We start from the raw sequence: 21827 nt of genomic DNA, 5'->3' as shown, positions 1-21827 counted from the left end.
GCGCACTCGACGCTGGCGTCTTACTACAGGACAAGGTTATGGCCACAGCGCAACGCCAAATAATTTTGTACACCGTCAAAAGTACCGACCAGCATTTATGACTGTGCTACAGCCACGGAAGAAGCAGCCTTTAAAGCTATCCACGTCGTACACGCACAGGTAAACACGTAGTGCCTAGAAGACGACGCGCGGCGCAATCCACGCTGCGGTTCCCCCAGGGTCCGCCACGCGGCGACCCTCATCGATCTCGCGGCCAATTGTGTGCGTGTCAAGGCTTGCGTAATTTGCTGCGGGCGATAACGTAGATCTGTTACAAAGTTCACTGAGCGTGTTGCCATTTATCTGCACGTTTTAACATGATTCCTATGCGACGTGTGCTATGTTTATATAAGCCCTACGTGGTCGCACTTTGTGCGCCTAATAGCTATGTACGCCAACAGGCTTGAACTCGCAGGCACGCGAGGCTGCGTGCAAGAACTTGATTACGAAACTTTTAGATTCAACAAAGTCCCTTTCACTAAATTTGTGGCTCGAGCGTGAAAAGTCATCTTAGGAAGGCAACTCTCTGCCTTTCTTGGTTACTTACTAGCCTTCTTTAGAACGAACAGCTTTGTCTGCCTCTTTCGTTCGTGTTCGTCGTTGGCGACCGGTCTTTGAATTTGGGATACAAATGCAAAAATGAAACTCGTGCGTGCCCCCCCCCCCCCCCCCCATGAAATTGAGTTACGGGGCGTGTTCTTCTCCGAACGACACTGTCATAGTTGTTTCAGTCGCATACATGCTTATTAGCGTGAGCTTTAAAGTGTGTGAAGGTTTAGATGCGGCAACAGAGCACTCGCAAAGAATACGTGCGGTTGGCCGCTCGTTTGCCGACTTGTTTAGTGGTAGGTTGTGAAGTTGTTCGCTCGCTTTAGTCGTTTGCTGGATCGTAATTTCACAAAAGTCATATCTCAAATGTTATTTTGTAGCCAGCGCAACCGCCTTCAATGCATGCAGCTGGGTTGATGCAATTGGGTTAGTGGCAATTGCGTCGCTTCGTGAACAGACGAGCGTTGCTCGTGATGAGTCAGTAACTTGAAAAACTACAGATAATTTACTTAACGTAAGTTAAGTAGGCTCTTGTTTCAGCCTGAGTGAAACGCTGTTACCGCTTCGCGAACGAATGCTAAGATACTGATTTCATTTTCCATGTACGCAGAGTCTCAACCGGATGTACGGCCACGCGTATTTCTGTCGACTTCATGACACGAGAGACACAATAGCACCACGGCGCACCTTCCAGCCTTCGCGCTTCCTTAGAAGATTGGCGAGCATGCATGAAGGTTCGCATATATGTTGCCTGCTAGCTTGTAATACCCCATCTAGCCTTCGAAGAAGCGATCGTTGGTGCCTTCTGCCAGCCTCTGTGCGTCTTAGTTGATGCGCGCCGCGAATTCACCTGGAAAGGACGGCCCGGATAATTTAGGCTACTGAAAGTGCGCTAGAGGCCATGATGTTAGCCTTCGATCGTAAACTTGTAATCCGCAACTATTTGCAACAAGATCTTGCAACAAACGTTTCACAAATGCTACGTACCTAATTGCGTGTACGCAATACATTTGAAGTCGTCATGGGACTGCGTCAGCACTGGTTTCGTTAGTTTTAAATAATTATGTATGAAAACAAGAAAAAGAAAGCTGCAATCACTGAATTTCTGTAACTTTTTGTGCAGAAATTATACGCTGCACTCGAAGTTAATCGGAGATAGAAAGTCAACGCGAACGCTTAAAGCGAACCGCCTGGCTGTGCGTGCATTCACTGTGCGAAAGGTCGTCCGCTACGCTGAAGCATTGTAGGCGGCGCCACGATCGATGAGAAAACGTATAAGACAGGAGAAACGGGGAAGAGTGAAGGCTGAAGAGGAGAGTGTTGCTACTTTACGAAGTTTGAGGCGTTTCACTTGCATGGAAAGCACATTTAGCACTAGCTGAAAGTTTCAATGCTGAAATGTTTACTTGCATCTGCTTACCCTTGCCCTTGTATAGCTTCCAGCGCGTTAGTTCAAATAAAACGAGTAAGAAAGGCGCTCACCGATTTGGTTACTACGTCTATCTCTGCTTGCGTTTGATGGATTCGAAAAAATTTCCAGAAGCAGTTACGTAAAGCGAATTTATTTCACAGTAATGTCATTCTATGACTAGTCAGAAAAGTATTTCAGGGCCCTTTTAAGAGCCAGAACTATTTTTGATCTCCTATATCATTAGGAGTACCGCAGGCCTCAGTTCATGATATATTTGTTCTTTGTTATATACATTAACGACTGGCCTAATTTCATGTTTTTCTATAAGATTTTTGCACATAGTTGCGTTATTTAGCGCGAAATACGAACCATTACAGGGCACGTGATACTTCAATCCAACATAAAATGTGTATGCGTGGTGTAAGACTTGATTAATGAAACCTAATCTTACCAAATGTAAGGCAATCAGACTTACCCGCGGTATTCCTCACGACGCACTGTGGATCTATTACCGTTCCCACAACCGAGCTTTCTAGTTACAGATGGTGCCTTGACATTTATATTTCGAAGAACGTTTTTTGGCAAGCTCGTGGTAATTAGATAGCTTGGAACACTAGTCGTACCCCTGATTTGTTAACAAAACTTCTTTTCATGCACTGAAGCACACAACTAACTGGAACGCCAATGCCTTTCTCCTCAAAGTTCGGCAATTTGTTTCTCGAAACTGGTGTCGTCCTGAAAATTCGTTCCAAGTGGAAGTCCAAGTGGAAGCCTTGCCAAGTCCACTGCTAGAATTTGTAAATTGCAATGTGGGTCATGATATAATTAGCTTAAACGTTAATTAGTGAATTATTCTTAATTAGTAGATTTTGCATTTCAATTTTTTGTGCAAGTAGTGTCCGCCGCTTCGAGTAGACCGACTCATAAGCTAGAATTGAGCTTTCTGCCACCTTTAAAAAATTTTGAAAGTGTTCACTGGAACACCCTGTATATTGTGTTATTCATGGCAATCTCCTGACTGCCATTTCTTGTGACACAGTGTATTTCCATGCTTTATATAGCCCTTACGGCATGAGCCAAAACTGTTGGCTTACAGTATAAATAAATAAATAAATAAATAAATAAATAAATGGGTTCACATCGACACGAACATTAATCGGTTTCAGCAACGGCAGAAGCGTGTGCTCGAAGAGAAATCAGATATAGTTAAACTCATGACGGAACAAAGGTACGTAGACCAGGCTGTAGAGCACTTCCAACTGAACCACCAACGTCATACAGATGTCCAGCGGAGATACGAAGCGGGACATTGGAACGTCCCTAGGACATATGTGAAGAGCCTGTGGATTATTCTGGAGGTCCAAGGGATCGTCCCATGCACGCGAATTGACGTTCATAGAAACGTCGCACGAACGTCATAATGGGATATTCGGACGTTCAAGAGATGTCTAAATATGGATTATTTTTATTGCATAATTTAAAGTACGTTCTAAGGACACCTTTGTCAGGATGTAGGGCCCTTTGGGACGTTTTCCTGTTACCTATAGTCCAAAGGGCGTTTGTGAGACATTTGGTTATGGATCTAGGATATCCACATGACTTGCACACTGATTATAAATTAATATAATAGGGACGGTGCTAATTATGTGCCCTAGCATTACAGCAGGCTTGCTGCATTTTACACCCCATTAACAATGCATGGCCTGGTTTTGTGTTGGCCTGTGGCGCAATGATGAAAAGTGTCTGTATGGCTCTTGAAGATCCATCCCAGCGGTCCAATAAGCGGAACAAACATTTTTGTCTTGTAAAAGCTTAAGTACCATGAGACAGGCCAGAAAAACAGCCCACCGCATCTCAAAGTATGCCAAAGAAGGCTGCAGTGCAGCTAATCATTACTGTGCACATAATTCCCTGCTACGGTAAGCGAATACATAACATACAACTTGATAAACTGCAATAAATCAAAACATATAGACATGCAACCTCTACAGTTTGGGGCTAACAGGAACGAAGCTACAGAACTAAGTTCTGTAGGTTGCTAAATTTTTTGACAATCTCATTAAATATACAGCATTTATTTCAATAAAACAGTTGCACGAAGATCACAAGTTCAACTCTCTAATGCACTCAGCAATTTTCAGTAAAGCCCACCAATGCAAGCAAACAAAACTCACTAATTTCCCCACCCAAGCTGAGCCATTTAGAAGTTATTTATGCTGCACCATGGTTAGTAAAAATGTGCATGAATGAAACTGTTTACAAATGCACTTTCAGCTGCAAGAAAATTTACGAATTCCCAATGGGGCCACTACGGAAGTTACCATAAGGCTTGCTGTGGGCTTATTTTGGTAGTCGCATGCACATCAATGCGAAATTCGCTTAACAGTTCAGATATGTTAGCCAATTTAAGTTACCAAAGCCTTTCTCTAGGCCATATTTAGTAGTTACACACACCAGCACCAGTTATGCTAAAGACGTCACCACTACATTAACCATTAACCAATTATTGGTGACTAGTTCAATGGTCATATATAGACACAAACAGCTGCTGTATGATCATCCAGTTATGTAGAAAATGCGCTCTGTATTCATAACAAATTCCGGGAAAGATCGCCAGAGCAAACACTGACACTTTCCTGTAGTGATGAGACCACTTCAGTGGAGCTAATACGTTGCAGATGCACCTCGGCCAGTAAAAGAATTTAAAAGCCCTCTACAAGGATAGGGGGTGCAAAAGAAGTTAGCAGGAGGACTACTGCAGGCTGGCTCACTTCAGCGGTCGCAGGCACATAAATGCAATATATGCTGGAAAGTTCATAGGTGTCTTCGAAATGAAAGATGCCCACTGCAGAATTTCTTCGGGCCTGTTCCAGGGGGGACACACAGTAAAGTTATAAAGATTTGATAGATATATTGGGCATTAATAAATTTAATTTACAAGAGGATCCCTCAAGCAGTTGCAGACACGAACATTAGTGGAGAGTTCAGAGGCACAAGAGCAGTTACAAGACCCTTGCTTCAGCACAAAGCCAAGCTGATTTCACAGGTACTAGAAGTTAAAAGATACTTGCTGTACTTGAGTGGTCAGAAACTCAAATTCACCGTAAGAGTCCACAGGCTCCTAGGCCTCTAAGCAAATAAACAGCAGCTGAATGCGACCGTTCCGTGGTTGCAGCCAAATATTGCTGCAGCCGTCACAGGTACTTCGGCGACTACACAATTACCTAAAGGCTTGCAGCATGCTCGCTTCAGCAGTCCTAGACACAAAAATGCACTGTAGGAGTTCACCTGTACCAAAGTTAACAGATGATTTGTGTGGGCTTGGTTCCCCAGAGGTCACATATCAACACAAGTTAGTCCTAAAAATTCCCCGGTATTGGACAGCCTCGATGGAAGTTACCAGAGGCAGAGCGTGGCTGTGCAATCATGGCTGCAAATACAAATACTTCTGAAAAGATTACAGGTATTTTTGGCAGCTAAACATTTTACGAAGGCTTGCTGCAGGCTGGCTTCAGCAGTTGCAGACAATTACATTGCAGTTGACATGTGCTACGAAATTTAGTGGGGAATTTCTGTGGACTTGCTTCAACAGTCACAGAGACAATACTTAACGCAGAGTTTGCAGGTGTGTCGGAGGAAGTTAGCACTAGCTGGGTGCAGCCTTTTATCCATGGTTGCAGATGCAGAAGAGATCACGGGTACGCTGAACAATTTACTAGTCATCCTGTAGGGTCAGCTCCAGTGGTCGCAGACACGATAATGCACTGTTAAGATCAGAGATACTAAGGTACTAAGGAAAGTCGCAGATTTCTGTGAGCTTGTTTTTGTGCTGATCATCAACGAAGAATGATGTCGGCCCAAAGTGACACCAGGCTTATGGCATGAACACAGCATAGCTGTAAAGTATGCAAGGAAAACATATTAGAATTATGTACGAAAATTACTATACACCATTTCCATGTTAAAAACCTTCACTTTTAACAGTGATCTGCTGGTTCTGACAGCAACTTTGCTTTCTTGTGGCTTTATAGAAACTTGCCGAGCTACAGTCATCAGAAAAGAAGTTGTAAGAATTTCAACTCTGTGCAAAGATAAAAGGGATTCTCCTAGTCTCTACGTCAGCTTATCTTTGTCAAACGAGCTGATAACAGTAAAGAATGCCGCAATTTCGCCCAAAAAGCGAAGCAGTGATCACGACAGCAAATTACCAGACAGTTATAATTAAGCGGTTGTACGCGTCATCGACAGAGCCAATTACAGCAAACCTTCGCTTCCTTGTTAACAAATTTGGTGTCGTGCGCAAAGCCAAACATAAACGTATCTCCCTGACGAAAAACTCGCTGTAGGAACGCTGGCGGGACAAAGCCAAGCAGAAGCGACAAGCGATCGCTTCTTGCTGCCAAGTTTACGCGAGCTTCGGCACTACAGCTGCGCGGGAATAGCCCCTCACGAAGCCACAACGCACCGCGGCGCATGTTCGGATCAACGGAATTTCATCAGGAGTGTCCCTAAAATTTCTGTCACAGTAACAATAAAAAAATAAGGCGAATGTGGACATACAGCTTCACTAAGGATACAATGACAATATCGGGATGCAACAGTGTCGTAATCTTCTCCGGCGCGTTGCGCACACATATCAGCACATACGCTGGCCCAAACGATAGAAAATGCGATAGGAAAGAAAACTGAAGCAGCAGGATTAGTCAGCCGCCCTGTGCGAGAGGTGCTGCCGATGAAATACAAATGCCTACAATAGTAACGTTATTCGGCCCTTCCGCGGCTTTATTATTGCTCTTGCAATCACGGTTACGCTAAAAAAACTCAAACAGTAGACGAAGCTTAAGCGACACGGTCAATCACCTGACAGAAATTTAAATAAGTCTACATAGACAAGCGTTTTCCATTACCAAAATAATTGAATTATTGGGTTTTACATGCCAAAAACACCATCTGATTAAGAGACACACTGTATTGGAGGACTCCGGAATAATTTGGACCACCTAGGGTTCTTAATGTGTACCTAATCTAAGTACACGGGCGTTATCGCATATTGCTCCCATTTAAATTCAGGTGCCGTGGCAGTGACTGTATTACTGAAGATACAACAACTGCGGAGGAGCAATAGCCTAATGAGCGTAAACATTTCGATCGTTACAGACAACTGAGGCGTAAGCTCGACCTCACCATCATATAAGCATGCACCCGAGAACATGTAAATAAGCAGCATTTCCACAATCGCCCAAAAGTTTCATATCTCCAGAACCGCAAGTGTACGGCATTCTTTGGCACGAGCAATATACAGACTTAAAATTAACGTGAGAATTCAGCAGTTGGGCCACCCAATCACCACCTGCAGAAAGCGCTCGGATCATGATAGAAATACATACACAAGTGTAGTCATATCATAAGAAGCCAACAAACACTAACACCAAGGACAACCTAGGGGAAAATACTTCTGCTTAATAAATGAAATAAAGAAACGATAAATTATTGGAAATTGAACTGGATGAAAATACAACTGGCCGTAGGTGGGAACCGAACCCACAACCTTCGCATTTCGCGTGCGATGCTCTACCAATTGAGCTACTGCGGCGCCTTTTTCCCATCCACTTTCCTGGGTATTTATGAGTCCTATAGAACCCTGGGAGTGTTAGCCAGCGCCACCACTCACAGACCTTGGCAGCGGACGTGGAACGTCCTTTTTGCCGCAGGCGTCACGAGAACGTGATCTTTTTGGGTGAAGGCAACTGGTCAATACACCCTCATATGCTACCTGAAGGCATCAATGTTGCCGGATTCGGGACCCTCGTTATGTAATCAACGAGAAGAAAGGGGGTCAACCGAGGGGCCCGATTTTTATTAGTCATATCATAAGAAACCAACAAACACTGACACCAAGGACAACCTAGGGGAAATTACTTGTGCTTAATAAATGAAATAAAGAAACAATAAATCAATGGAAATTGAAGTGGATGAAATTTGGATGATTTTGAATTTGGGAGTGGATGATTTCATCCACTTCAATTTCAATTAATTTATCGTGCGAACGAAAGCGAAAGAGGAGCAGGGGGGTGGCATGCGCGGTATCGAAGGCGGCTGTGCTGGTGCTGAAACATGACGGTGAAACATCACCGCTCTACCTCCCCGGAAATTTTCGATATTCTCGCCTTGCTTACTACACCCGGGGGGGGGGGGAGGTGACAAAAGACCATGGGCCCCGTGTGTCAGACGACCTAGCTACGCCACTGCGTCCGCGCCTCTTGGATAGATGGATAGATGAATGGATGCTATAAGCGTCCCCTTTGGAATGGGGTGGTCGGTTGTGCCACCGAGCTCTTGTTACTATATTGCCTAATGTCCTACCTATGTTAAAAAAGAAAAAATAGAAAAGGACAAAAGGACACGAGGAATTCCCATAAGCAAACTTTGTGAGCCCCTATTCGGAACTTTGTTTTTGTGTGCCTCCGTTGTTTGTCGTTTCTCTACTTTTCTTCCATCAATCTTCCAACCTCTTCTTGCTAATCGCACGCGCAAGAACAGCGCCCTCAGTGGGGACTTCAAAGTACATCGTCCCTGACCTCACTGCCTGCACGTACGTCCGTCGCGCATGTGCGGTGTGACCTGCGGATGCAACGCGGTGCCCTCAGACGTACGGCTGATAATAGACAGTTTTAGCAGAACGTTTTTGACGGTCCGCTCCGCTCAGCGGGCTAGCGGAAGCGCAAGTGCGCATGCGCGACGCGTTCAGCCGTGAGCGGGTGAGCGGACGGGAGCCCCCTCTCCGCTAGAAAGCTTTCTCAGCGGAGCGCGGCGAGCGCGTCAAGCGGGTCTAGCGAAGCAAAATGGCTGCCCCCAGTGCTGCTGGCCCGTCAACGAGCTCGTTGGAATCGCGAGGTGCAAAACGCAAACCTAGAGTACACTTTAGAAGACACGAGGATCTTCTTCTACTTCGGGAGGTTGTGGCGATAAATCCATTTCAGAACCCTGCCATGTGGGAAACACTTCTCACGAACGTGATCGCAGTCCTGCGCAGGGACGTCTCGCTTCGTGCGATCAAAGATCGCGTGGAGCTGCTAGTCGGCTACTTCAGACAGGACGACCGAGAGAACCTGCGGAAGTAAGTGACTTTTCTTATTTGTGCGTAGATTGCTGTTGATTCTGCTGTTGATTCTAGCAGAAAAAAAACCGTCCACGCTTGGCCTACTATTTGTTTTTAGGTCCGGCACCGAGGAACAGTACGATGAGCTGCAGCGGCTGCTGCAAGAAGTCTCTGACTTGGCGCGGGAATTCAATTATGTGATGAAAATAAAACCGAGGAAACGAAAAGGGGTCGCGGAGGTGCGACGGCAGCAGGGACCGTCAGCTGCTGCCAAGGCAACTACCAGTGCGCAGCGTATGAGAGACGCCGCTGCCGAGACCCTCGCATCGCAGTCCAGCCATGTCGTGGACAGAGAGTTGAACGGTAATTGTCGCGCGTAAACAGGTTCATTTGCCGATTAGTACATACATGGTCTTCCAACGTACATTATTCGCGAAGGTAGGACAACGTAGCTTGCATTGCTTATATGGATCGTGAGGCATTTGTTAAAAAGAGTGCAGTACGAGAGGCCATTGCTTCGTGTCGCATTTGCTTGACGCATGCGGAAAGCCGCAATTTTGACACGTTCATGAATGCATATGTAGTGGGTAGCATATTGCAGTACATAATAAAGCAGGCACAATCTTGGACGTTATGTATGACATAAAGACATGTTACAGGCTCGTAAGTGTAATCGCCAAGCAGGTTTTATGATACATTAATTTCACTGAGTATCTTGGCAACCACACAGTACAGCACATTGAAAGAACGGAAAGCCTGGATAAAATATTTCTCATGTGCCATCTGCTTCTGGCACTTCTGTATAGAAGCAGCTCACGTTGAACAGTCAATACAACTTTTTTTGAGATGCTGCCGTTTTGTGTGCATGGTGGTGTTCATGTGAAAGAACAGGTGATCGCTCTAGTCTCAAGCATATTGCATCAACTGCTTCCATAACATCAAAAGGAAGACAAAGTACACAGTACCGCAAGATAGTAATAATAATTTCTACACCACATTTTACTACTGCGAAAAAAGTGTGGTATTGCACAGATTTTTCTTTTTTTTTGAGCAGATCAGAATGCATTATCTGCCATTACATTGCCAGTGATTTTTTTTACTCTTTTGCTTCTGTAGAAATCGAGTCGCCAGCTGCAGAGCTGCTCTGCGGCATCTATTCTGTCGAGTCACACTCTCCAGTATACGAATGCCCTATGCCGAATTCCCCTGCACCTCCGGACGCCAGGCCAGTGGAGGATGCCTCGGATGACGGCAATATCGGAACACCTGAGCAGCAACCTCAACGCAAGCGACAGTGCGTTCCAGGAACTGCACGAGGTGAGGACAATCATTTACCCTGTTTTTACTCATCAGAGTATATCAATAATGCTACATGCATTTTTTTTTTCCACATATGGCATGGTTTCTTATGCATCATTCTTTTTAAGCTATCTTCAGTCAGAGAATGGTCATACTGTATTTTTTACTGTTAATGTAGTGCATTGCCTCTTCATATGGAACATGGGGAGCTTCACCACAGAAAGGGCCAGCTATCCCAGAGTTGTAGCTAAGGAAAGAAAAAAGGTAATCAAATAGCAAAACACTGCCAAAGTCTACAAGGTTATAAAAGTACGAGAACACAGGCATAAACAGGCCATGGGATCATAGGAGTATACAAGGTAATAAAAGTATGAGAACATAGTCATAAACAGGCCATGGGATCATAGGAGAATTTATAATGTAAAGTACTGTTTAAGAGAAGCTTGTCAAGCCACTGCCTACGAAAAAATCCTATAGAGCCTTGAGAGATGTTCAAGTACCTGTGAAAGGCTTCCGACTACTGCGCTGCATTGTCAGTTTTCTCACATCTTTGAAGAAACTTGTTTCTCATTGGATGATTGTTCTGCCCACAGTGGAAGAATACGAGAGGTACATGAACAGACCTCCACACGAGATAGAAGACTGGCCAACATGAACTGCTTTCTGCGACATATGGCACAGGAGAGCAATAGCCATCAGTGAGGTTCCCGTTGGCTTGCCATTTTAAAAGAGCTACCACAAGCGAACTTGAAAAACGTGTTCCAAAGCTTATTTTTGCATATACATTGTTTTGTTGGTGTTCACATGACAGAATGTTGTTGTCTGGGCAAGTCAGCGGCGCTAAATGAAGTTGCCAATCGCTGCATAGGTAAATGCGTCGCTAAAGAAATGAAGAGGTTGTTAAATATGCTCACTCTGAAAATGTGTTACTTGATTTATTTGTCGTTATAATTAAAAAAAAAAAAGAAACTGCTCTTAAGGGCAGCTTTCCTTCAATGCCGATTGTAACTCGTCTTTGGCAGTGGGAGCAGCACAACATCGAGCTGAACGAGTTTGACTTGTCATTAGCGATATTGGTACAACCTCCCATGACGAGTACAGCCTGGTATTAGGGGTTAAAGAGTTAATATGAGGCATCCGTATAGTTTTGCCCATCTTCATACTGCTTAGAACCTCAGCAACAGTTTTCAGTTTTCTTTTGCCGCCTCCACAGGAATCCGAGCATTACAAGAGCTTGGATTGGAGCTCCTGGCCAGACGGGAGGAGCACGAGTTTTCTGTCCGCAAAGAAGAACTGGCCCTGGCACAGCGTAGGCTAGAGTATGACGAAAGGAAGCTTGCTTTCGAAGAAGAAAAGCACAGGTACATGTGGTATATATTGCACAGGTATCTTCATCTGGAGTAGTGATGAATAACCTAGGTTGTCCATCTCCTCCCTCTCTGCATTCCTTTTGGTGCCCATTACGCTATGACTAGAGATGAGGTCACAAGACCCTTGCGAGACGAAACGAGGAAAAGCGGCAGGAGAAGATGAAATAACACTCTACTTAATCAAAGATGGAGGAGACATAATGCTTGAAAAACTGGCGGCTCGTTTATCTACTGCAAGTGTCCCAGAAAACTGGAATAATGCAAACATTATATTAATCCACAAAAAGGGAAAGGTTAAAGATCTGAAAAATTATAGGCCCATTAGCTTGCTCCCAGTATTATATAAAATGTTTACCAAAATAATCTCCAACAGAATAAGGGCAACACTGGACTTTAGTCAACCAAGGGAACAGGCGGGCTTAAGGGATTCTCTACAATGGATAACATCCATGTCATTAATCATGTTATCGAGAAATCTGCAGAGTGCAATAAGCCCCTCTATATGGCTTTCATAGATTACAAAAAAGCATTTGATTCAGTAGAAATACCAGTAGTCATAGAGGCATTGCGTAATCAAGGAGTACAGACGGCTTACATAAATACCATGCAAAATATCTACAGAGAGTCCACAGCCACCTTAATTCGACACAAGAAAAGTAAGAAGATACCAATAAAAACACTGTGGTGTAAAGGTTATGAACAGGGATAAGTGCCCCAGAGAGACTGGCCAACGTTTCGATAAGTGGACCTATCTTCGTCAAAGGTGGCCTCGTCATCCTCGGCGTGTTAGTTTTGAAGGGTTACTAGAGTGACGTCAAGTGCGGTTGTTTTAGGTGGTGGCTGGCTGGCTGGTGCCACAAAAACATGCAGCCAACGACACCCTGAATCTCCCTAACCTCTTGCTTCCCCAACGCCCTCCCATGCCTTTCTTGCTCCATTTCCCTCTTGGTGTCGGTTTTGTTTTTCTTTTCTTCTCCCCGCCTTCCGACTCTCTCACTCTAGTCCGCTCGTCTTAGAAACCACGTTTACAGATGTCAAGTGACAACGCTCATTCGATTTCAAGTCTCCCTTTACAACCAGCCACCACCGACAACAACCGCTTGTGATGTCACTCTACTAACAGTTTAAAACTAACACGCCGAGGATGACGAGGCCGCCTTTGATGGAGATGGGTCCACCTATCGAAACGTTGGCCAGCCTTTCTGAGGCACTTATCCCTGTTCATAACCTTATACCACACTGTGCTATTCCATCAGTCAGTCCCGTTGATTATAAAGAAAAGTCAGACAAGGAGACACAATATCTCCAAGGCTATTCACTGCGTGCTTGGAAGAAGTATTCAAGCTATTAAACTGGGAAGGCTTAGGAGTAAGGATCGACGGCAAATATCTCTGCAACCTTCGGTTTGTCGAAGGCATTGTTCTATCCAGCAACAATGCAGACGAGTTACAACAAATTATTGGGGGCCTTAACAGAGAGAGTGTAAGAATGGGGCCGAAGATTAATAAGCAGAAGACAAAGATAATGATGAGTAACCGGGCAAGGGAGCAAGAGTTCAGGATTGCCAGTCAGCCTCTTGAGTCCGTGAAGGCATTCATTTACCTAGGTCAACTAATCACAGGGAACCCTGACCATGAGAAATAAGTTCGCAGAACAAAAATGGGCTGGATCACGTAGGGTAGACATCATGAGCTCCTGACTGAAAGCTTACCGTTATCATTGAAAAGAAAGGTATGCAATCAGTGAATTTTACCGGTGCTGACATATGGGGCAGAGACTTGGGGACTGACAAAGTAACTTGAGAACAAGTTAAGGACTGCGCAGAGAGCGATGGAACGAAGAATGCTAAGCATAACTTTAACCGACAGAAAGAGCGGTTTGTATCAGAGAGCAAATGGGTGTAGACGATATTCCATTTGACATTAAGAGAAAAAAAATGGCGCTTGGCAGGTCATGTAATGCGAAGATTAGGTAACCGTTGGACCATTAGGGTGACAGAATGGGTACCAAGAGAAGGGAAGCGCATTGGAAGCGGCAGAAAGCTAGATGGTGCGACAAAATTAGGAGCTTTGCGGGTGCTATTTGGAATCTGTTGGCGCAGGACAGAGGTAATTGGAGATCGCAGGGAGAAGTCTTTGTCCTGCAGTGGACATGAAATAGGCTGATGATGATGATGACACCATGACTTCTGTCTTCATTCATTGTATGTTTCTATGTACAGATGTGGCCAAAAATATGTCTATCCCTTTGGATACCCATATTCTTCTCATTGTGTACGGTATGTACAACTGCAGTACCTTATTTTCCTAAGCATGGGAATGCAACCTTTCGGTGGTGGTGCACTGTCATGTTCTAGAGTGGGCATACTCTTGCACAAGCCCATTTTGCATATCCTGACACACAGGAATGTATATATTAGGATACGTGGAATATGACAGCAGGGAGCATGTTTGCCAGACAACCTAATTCTAAGATGTGTAGCAATATGCACACACAATCTAGAGCATTGAAACTCGGCCATGAAGACCAGGCCACACATGTACACAGTGCAGGACAGCTTGTACACGTTGAAGCGTTGATCTCTTCCACTCAAATATTGGCACAAGGGCTACCTCGCGTCGCTGCGCAGCTACGGTGTGGAGCAGTCAGTACTCAGTGAAGCTGATTTATGTGGAGCAAGAAACTGATTTTTTTGTGTGCTCATTAACAACTTGAATACTAAAAATTATGTTTACAGATATTCAAGCATTTCGAAGCACTGTCAGTAGGTCCGTTTGATTTGCCTGCACCACCTGAACTAGTTACGAGGTGCTGCATCCTAACATTCACTTGAGCTGTACAGCAATGTTGCAGGATTGGTTCAACATTTTCCTGCACCCTCTAATGTTGATGCCACCTTGGTGAAGGTGTGCAAGTGGGTCACAGTAGTGCAGGACAGAGGTGCAAGTACTGTTAGAGCCCTGCTTACTTGCGTCTGATGCAACTATGCGAATGTGGTGTGTATTTACCCTGAAAAGCCGATCATAACAGCAGACCGTCAAACTTATGCACTCTGCACATTAGTTAGCCAAACCATAAGGCCTGCAACAAGTCTTTGCTGTCCGAGTGTTGTGTTGTTCGTAAACTGCCGTGAACTGGTTCGGAATGGTGCAGGCGAATCGAATGGACCTAATAGCTCAATTAGCAACACTGTCTGTCAAGGCATCTATGCGTGAGCGCCATCAGCCTGTTTGAAAAATGCAACCTATTCATCCTTCAAAAAATTCACACCTTTACAGGTATGAAGTGCAGCGTCGAGCTGAAGAAAGAGAGCAGCTTTTGGAACGACTGGAAAACCTCGAGAGACGTGTCGATAAAGAAAATCGCCCGAGCCTGTGATAAAAGTTTGTTTAGCTTTGAGCACAATAAATTGTTTTACAATATAAAGTACACAGAGTCCATGTGCTGTGACCTTTGGGTCATATAATTCACTTTTATTTTTGCTTCCTTGTGAACAAAGTGTGGCGACTTCTACACAGCAACCCGGTACACATTTATTGTCATACAGTGCACTACTCAAACTGTAATGTTTCTTAAAAGGCCCTTAGACCACTCTTAACATTTCAAGTGCACATTGTACACAGGATACTGTGCCAAAAATTTTTTATGAACACAGCAGCAATACACTTTGCTGTTGTTGATACACTGTTGAACAACAAATTTTTGAGGTAACATGGGTTTAGGGGCTCTTTAAGGCATGACGCCAAGTTCAATACTGGATTTCTTACAAAAGTATCACTTTTTATTATTTGCTTAGACGTGTTTGCTCTAGTGACACTCAGTCACTTCAACAATGGCAGTACAGGCACACTAGATATGATGTGTAAGCAACGAACACTGCGCCTTCACTACAAGACCCTGTTTTTCTAAGAAATCGAGGTGCCTGGAAGACATAGAGGAGACAGTGCCACAAGCGGCGGGCTGCATGCCTGCAGCCTCGCCGCCACCCCTGGTTCGACCCCCCTTCGCTGACCGCAGGCACCTCCCTCCACCTCGAGTCCCGCGTTTTACGACCCTGGCGGTGTACAGTAGCCTGTGTCGGAGAGAGTAAAGTTGCATTTCAAAGAGAAAGGTTGTGTGTCTGCTTGCTCCCCCGAGTTCGCGAGGCGCCCTTGTTGCGTGGGAGCCGCTTGGGGCGAGTCTACGCGTGAGCCTTACTTTGTGTCACGTTTTCTGGCCCACAGTGGCATATTCGCGGGCCACTGTCGGCCTGAGCTAGTGTTTTAGCCAAGTGCGCGGTTAGCTAGCTGAGTCCGCATTAGAGAACCCCTTTTTGTTTACACTCAGAAGTGGGATAATCCCAACAAGCCCGTCAAGATGAGCCAGGAAGGCGAACATCCGTACAACACACGTCTTGCTGCCCAGTCGCGCGCTGCTGAGGAGGTGACAAGCGCCACCGAGCTCCAACAAGACAGCAGGCAACGCAATGATCGCGGCGCACCAGACCAGTTCCAAGAAAAAGTCGCCCAGCTTTCGCGACTGCAGGAGGAAATTCGGGAGCTCGGCGGCTCTACTCCTGCTTCCTCAACACCGTTGTTCCAGCCGGATTCAGGCCCGAGCAACGCCATCTTGGGACAGCTCACCGAGGCCTTCTCTGCAATGGCCCGCATGATGGAGAGGATGAATCCGCCCTCGACAGCGACAACTGTTCAAGTGAGTCCGGACCCCTCTACCGCCATCCCAAGCTTTAACGGGGACAGCGCCCAAATCAGTGCTGAAGATTGGCTGGAAACATTTTCGCGTGTTGCGGACTTAGCCAACTGGTCTGAACAACAACGCCTAACTGCAATTCACCTCAAGCTGCAGGGCCCCGCTAAGGATTGGCTAATCTGGTCAGCAACAAGGCATAGTCGTGGCAAGAGTTCGAAACTGCATTTAAATCAGCCTTCGTGACTGAAGAAAGCTTGCCGGACTTATGGAGGAGAATGGCCGAACGAGTTCAGAGTCGTGACGAGGAGGTGACGAAGTACGTCAGAGAAAAGGAACGAATGTGCACCAGGGTCAAGCTAAGTCTGCCGGACACAATTACCGAGATTGTCAGATGCCTCTGGTCGACTGAAATGAGTTTCGCGCTGCGGGACAGAAGCTACAGAAGTGTGGACGAGTTGCTTCAAGCTATCAAAGCGTATGAAAATTTAACAGAAAGCCGCGAAAAGCAATTCCCATCGGCACAAAGATTCGGCAGCCGAAGCCGACCGAGCAGTGGCCACCAGCCATTTCCTTCGTCAACAGAAGTAGACGATGCTGTACGCAGCAGTACCGTGCGAGAAGGAGTGCGACACGCGCACGGAGTACGTTGTTACAACTGCCAAAAAACTGGCCACCTGTCGCGTCAGTGTTCTGAGCCACGGCGCCCACTTCACTGCACGAAGTGCAATTACGATGGGCACAGCACGAAATTTTGTCTGAATCAGGGCCGCTCAGAGAACGTGACCAATATTGTACGCACCACACCTTCAAAGAGGGTGTACAAAAGCGTTTGCATTGACGGCAAATGGATGCTCGTTCTTCTCGATATGGGTGCCAATGTGAGCTTGTTCAAGCTGACGCCATCCGTGCAGCTGAACAGGGAGCTTACGGCACCTCCCGGAGCGGCCATACGCGCTGTGGGTGGACAGCGGTCATCCCTCGGCGAACTGGACTTAAGGGTGTGCGTCGATGATGTTGATCTTCCCGCCGTCCACTTTTACATAGTCAGCGACGACGCCTTTGTTGGACCGGACGTGATTGACTTGCCCGATTTGCTTCTGGTCCGTAGTGGTGGGTGTGCCCATTTGCTAAACCAAAGGGAAGCACAAGAGCTGGCAGGTCTTGTTGCAGAATTGGAAAGACTGAGAGAGGTCGGTCGTCAAGGGTCGCGAAAGCGTTGAGGCTGCCCCTCGGACGGTTCTGTCTGTGTCGGGAACGCCTTCCCTTGATGAACCTGATGTTTTCAGTGACCCAGTTGCAAACTACAGCGACGTCAAGTTGCCCATGTAGCAAGGTAATAAACTCAAGTGTACACCCGCTCCTTGCAACATGCCAGAGCAAGTTTTACTGACTGCCAATGAGGAGGCCCATGCGCTGCAATTAATAAGCCGAAGTGATAGTAATGTTGGCTCGATCGTCTATGGAGAAGAGAAAACATAGCCCTGCGTGTTGCTTAACAAGCATAATAATTGTTGTGCAGTGCAAATCGAAGAACTGGGGTGCACCGGCATCGCTGAAATGAAAATCGTGGAGCTCCCTGGAAGCAAGCCGGTTTTCCAGCCACCATACCGCAGCTCTTGCTATGAAAGGCGGGTACTGAAGGACATTACTGATGAGCTGAAATCATGTGGATTAATCCGTGACAGTAGTTTCCAGTACAGCAGCCCTGTTCTTCTCGCACAGAAGAAAGGATTGCGCATACAAGAGGGTGATCGACTACCGCCGCCTCCATGGCCACAAACAGTTAAGGACACAGGACAGCCTACGAACACGCAACCTAAACACAGAAGCCCGTACATTGTTACAGAGGTGCTGCCTGCAGACACATATCGCATCTCGAACCTACGAATATCGAAGGTGTCGACGGGGCCAGACCACGTCACGAGCGCCCATGTAAGCCAGATGAAACAGTTTAAATTGGCGTCGAACAGCGAGTGCGGAAGCGAGTGAGAATGACGAGACTCTCTCGGGACGAGATCGTGCAGGATGGTCAAGTGTAAGCAACGAACACTGCGCCTTGCATTTCAAAGAGAAAGGTTGTGTGTCTGCTTGCTCCCCCAAGTTCGCGAGGCGCCCTTGTTGCGTGGGAGCCGCTTGGGGCGAGTCTACGCGTGAGCCTTACTTTGCGTCGCGTTTTCTGGCCCACAGTGGCATATTCGTGGGCCACTGTCGGCCTGAGCTAGTGTTTTAGCCAAGTGCGCGGTTAGCTAGCTGAGTCCGCGTTAGAGAACCCCTTTTTGTTTACAGATGACACAAGTTGGATTGGAATGTGGCCTTCGCACAATTAAAAAATTATCTCGTAAAGCATTTGCCAAAGTCCTTCTCTGACTGCACTAGTGCTGCACAAGGTAGAAAAAGAAAAGGTGCACACAAGAAGACAAGAAAAAAAGTTTGGAGGGGACAAACTAAAAATCTGTGGAAAACGAACCCCTGAAACACTTTCGTGCATAAAGCTGATGTTTAAAATTCCTTTTTTGTTCCTTTAACCATTTTTTTTTTGCAATTCTATCATACGCCAACAAGCACAAATTTTTCGAGGAAACACGTTCTAGTGACATACATTCATTTTTTACATGGTTGAGCAATGAACAACAAAAGTAGTAAGCTTTTCTATAGCAAAGCATAGTCTTATATTGGGGTTTCAGTTCTGAAACCGAAGCCCCGATAAAACACCATCTCCCTCTTTTTTGAAAGTAAGTCAGGGGAAGGAACATCATTATACATTCGTTAATGGTGTACATTATACAATGCCAAAGTAACTCCCAACTCTTCCCCCTTGCAGAACAAAAAGGAGAAATGTGACAAAATAGAGCACTCATTTTTTTTTCAATGCAAATACAAACACGCAAGACGGGAAAATTATGTTGCAACTGCACTGCGAAGCAGATAAAGACAAGAAAGTGCAAACTTATGTCCATAGTCGCACAGTAATGGAACAAACATGAAAAAACTAAGAACGCAATGAACTGCACAGCAGCCCCAAAAAAATATCTGCACACCTGTCCAGGTATGTAACATAGAAATGCAAAGGAATAACAGGAACTATGAACACATGAAACATCATAAAAGTGGCGTGGTTTCTGGTGCCGCCTTTTTGACTACCATGTAATTCCCGTTATAGGTGCCAGCAATGGCTCCGAAGTTACTTTTGAGCTTTGCTGTTCAGCTAAGCACCCACCAGGCAAAACTGGGGGCGGAGGTAAAGATTTGAAATTTGAGCTTTCTAGCTCACTGAAGCGCCTGTCAGACGACTCAGGACAAAGAACAAGATTCAAAAGAATCCGAAGATTCATGGACGCGCTCCTTAGACACAGCTGGGAATGCAGATTTGTGAAGAACTGCATGTGAGCACGAAGGCTCAAAGACATGAGCATTAGGTGTTTTGGAGAAAGCATAGGGACTACACACATCAGTCATTTGTTGTGAAGGTGCCTACATAGAACCAGTCGGCTCAGTTACACGCCTATCAGGCAAATTAACTTCATGCTGGCTGGGCACCACAGCTGGTAACAATAAAATTCAAACAGCGCTAGACGACAGGACCAGAAAGAGGAGGAGACAAACACGGCGCTGAACTTACAGCTGATTTATCTGAAGAAGTCAACATTTATGCGTACAAAACTGGGCACGATGAGTGCACATTCCAAGATAATTTTGGCATTTCGAGTGGGTATTTCATGGAACTTTTATCCTTTCATTTAGAGAATACCTATGTAATGTGGGAAGACAAAGTATTCAAGCAAAAATCGAGGGTGTGTATTGGTGCCAAAATTGCCCCAATACTTAGTAACATTTTTCTAAGTTATGTTGACAGGAAAGTAGAGAAGGACTTAAATGGAAGGTATATTCGAATTGTTCGATGCGTGAACGACTTCCTAATTTTAGTTAGGTCTAAGGGTGCTGAATGTGTACCTGACTTAATCGATGTTTTTTCTAAGCATGGGTCTGGACTGAGCTTCACACATGAGATCCCACACAGCAACGACCTGCAGTTCTTAGATCTGAATTTGACCTTTTTGTCTAACCATGTATGCTGGCGATACGCTCCCAGGAGTGAAAAACCTCTTGTAAACTACGCGTCTTGTCACTCTAAGCTTGTTAAATTTGGAATTGTAACAGGATGTATTGGTATGGCTGTCAAAAAATCGCGTACTCATCAAATGTCCAGTAGCCTGATGGTCCAAGGCCAGAGATGCAGAGAGGGCGGTTTTCCAGATTCTGTAATTGTGGCTGGTGCTAATAAGATTATAAAAACGCTGAAATGTTCGGAACAGCCCAAAGAAAATGTGGGGAAAAAAGTTGTTGTCATGCCTTATGAGCACGCATTGTCACATCGTTTTAAGAGGGTAGGGGCCAAGTATGGTGTGAGGGTAGTTTTTTCTGCTCCGATGAAGCTGGGTAAATTAGGGGCAGCATTCCAGAGGAAGCAGGAAGGCTTTAAACGGTATGCTGCATGCAAGGTAAATCATGTCAATAAGTACATCAGTTGCAAGAAGGGCGCTGTCTACCAAATTCCTTTATCTTGTGGTCAAACTTACATACGCCAGACAGGCCGTTGCATCAATATTAGACTAATGGAGCATGCCAATTCATTGGACAAAAAAGACACTAACCTGGCAAAGCATTGCAGTATTTGTAAATGCGTACCTTTCTTTGACGATACACAATTGTTATTTTTTCATAGTGACAAGACTACCAGAGAAGTCACTGAAGCATTCCATATCATCAGAAAATGTAATAGTTAGCAAAACATCTTTAACCTTGTCAGCGAAAGAAATGGCATTGCTGCATAAAGGGTAGATTGCAAGGCAGGTACAACGCGTGCGTATGTTGGCTGTCCGGAGTTTGTATCTGATCATCGATGTATGACCGGGCGCATGCGTGCCCAGTTTTGTATGTATAAATGTTGACTTCTTACTTCAAATAAATCAGTTGTAAGTTCAGCGCTGTGTTTGTCTCCTCCTCTTTCTGGTCCTGTCGTCTAGCACTGTTTGAATTTTATTGTTACCATGGAACTCCAACTTGCCCAATCCGCTGCCCTTCTGCACCACAGCTGGACATATAACTGGTGGGGAAGAAGTTTGGGTGTGTTGGTGGGATACATTCAGACTGGGATACATAGCGCAACAAAATATGACACAGAGACAAGCAGAACACAGGACGAGCGGTGAGATGATGGGGTACGTGGTCGAATTCTGACTGACGTGCCCAGTCAAAATGCTCTGCTAGCAGCGTCGACTGCCGAGGATCTGAGGATTATATTCAGGCACCAGTTATATTCAGACTGGGATACATAGCGCAACAAAATATGACACAGAGACAAGCAGAACAC

At 45.4% G+C, this 21827-nt stretch overlaps 2 protein-coding genes across 2 annotated transcripts; both read left to right on the top strand.

Moving 5' to 3' along the window:
- Positions 1 to 8876: 8876 nt before the first annotated feature.
- LOC126530144 (uncharacterized) lies at positions 8877 to 15218 on the top strand. Its single transcript, XM_050177567.3, has 6 exons — positions 8877 to 9116; positions 9217 to 9461; positions 10215 to 10415; positions 11611 to 11758; positions 13989 to 14045; positions 15046 to 15218. Exons 1-6 carry the CDS (start codon positions 8989 to 8991, stop codon positions 15143 to 15145), a joined length of 879 nt encoding a protein of 292 aa, XP_050033524.3. The 5' UTR covers positions 8877 to 8988; the 3' UTR covers positions 15146 to 15218.
- A 1508-nt stretch (positions 15219 to 16726) lies between these two features.
- On the top strand, positions 16727 to 20065 carry LOC140218451 (uncharacterized). The gene has a single exon (XM_072288154.1). The coding sequence runs from the start codon at positions 16732 to 16734 to the stop codon at positions 17674 to 17676; it is 945 nt and encodes a 314-aa protein (XP_072144255.1). The 5' UTR covers positions 16727 to 16731; the 3' UTR covers positions 17677 to 20065.
- The last annotated feature ends 1762 nt before the right edge of the window (positions 20066 to 21827 follow it).

The sequence above is a fragment of the Dermacentor andersoni genome, chromosome 5 (genome assembly GCF_023375885.2).
Source record: "Dermacentor andersoni chromosome 5, qqDerAnde1_hic_scaffold, whole genome shotgun sequence".
NCBI lineage: Eukaryota > Metazoa > Arthropoda > Arachnida > Ixodida > Ixodidae > Dermacentor > Dermacentor andersoni.
This window is presented reverse-complemented; position numbering and strand designations above follow the sequence as displayed.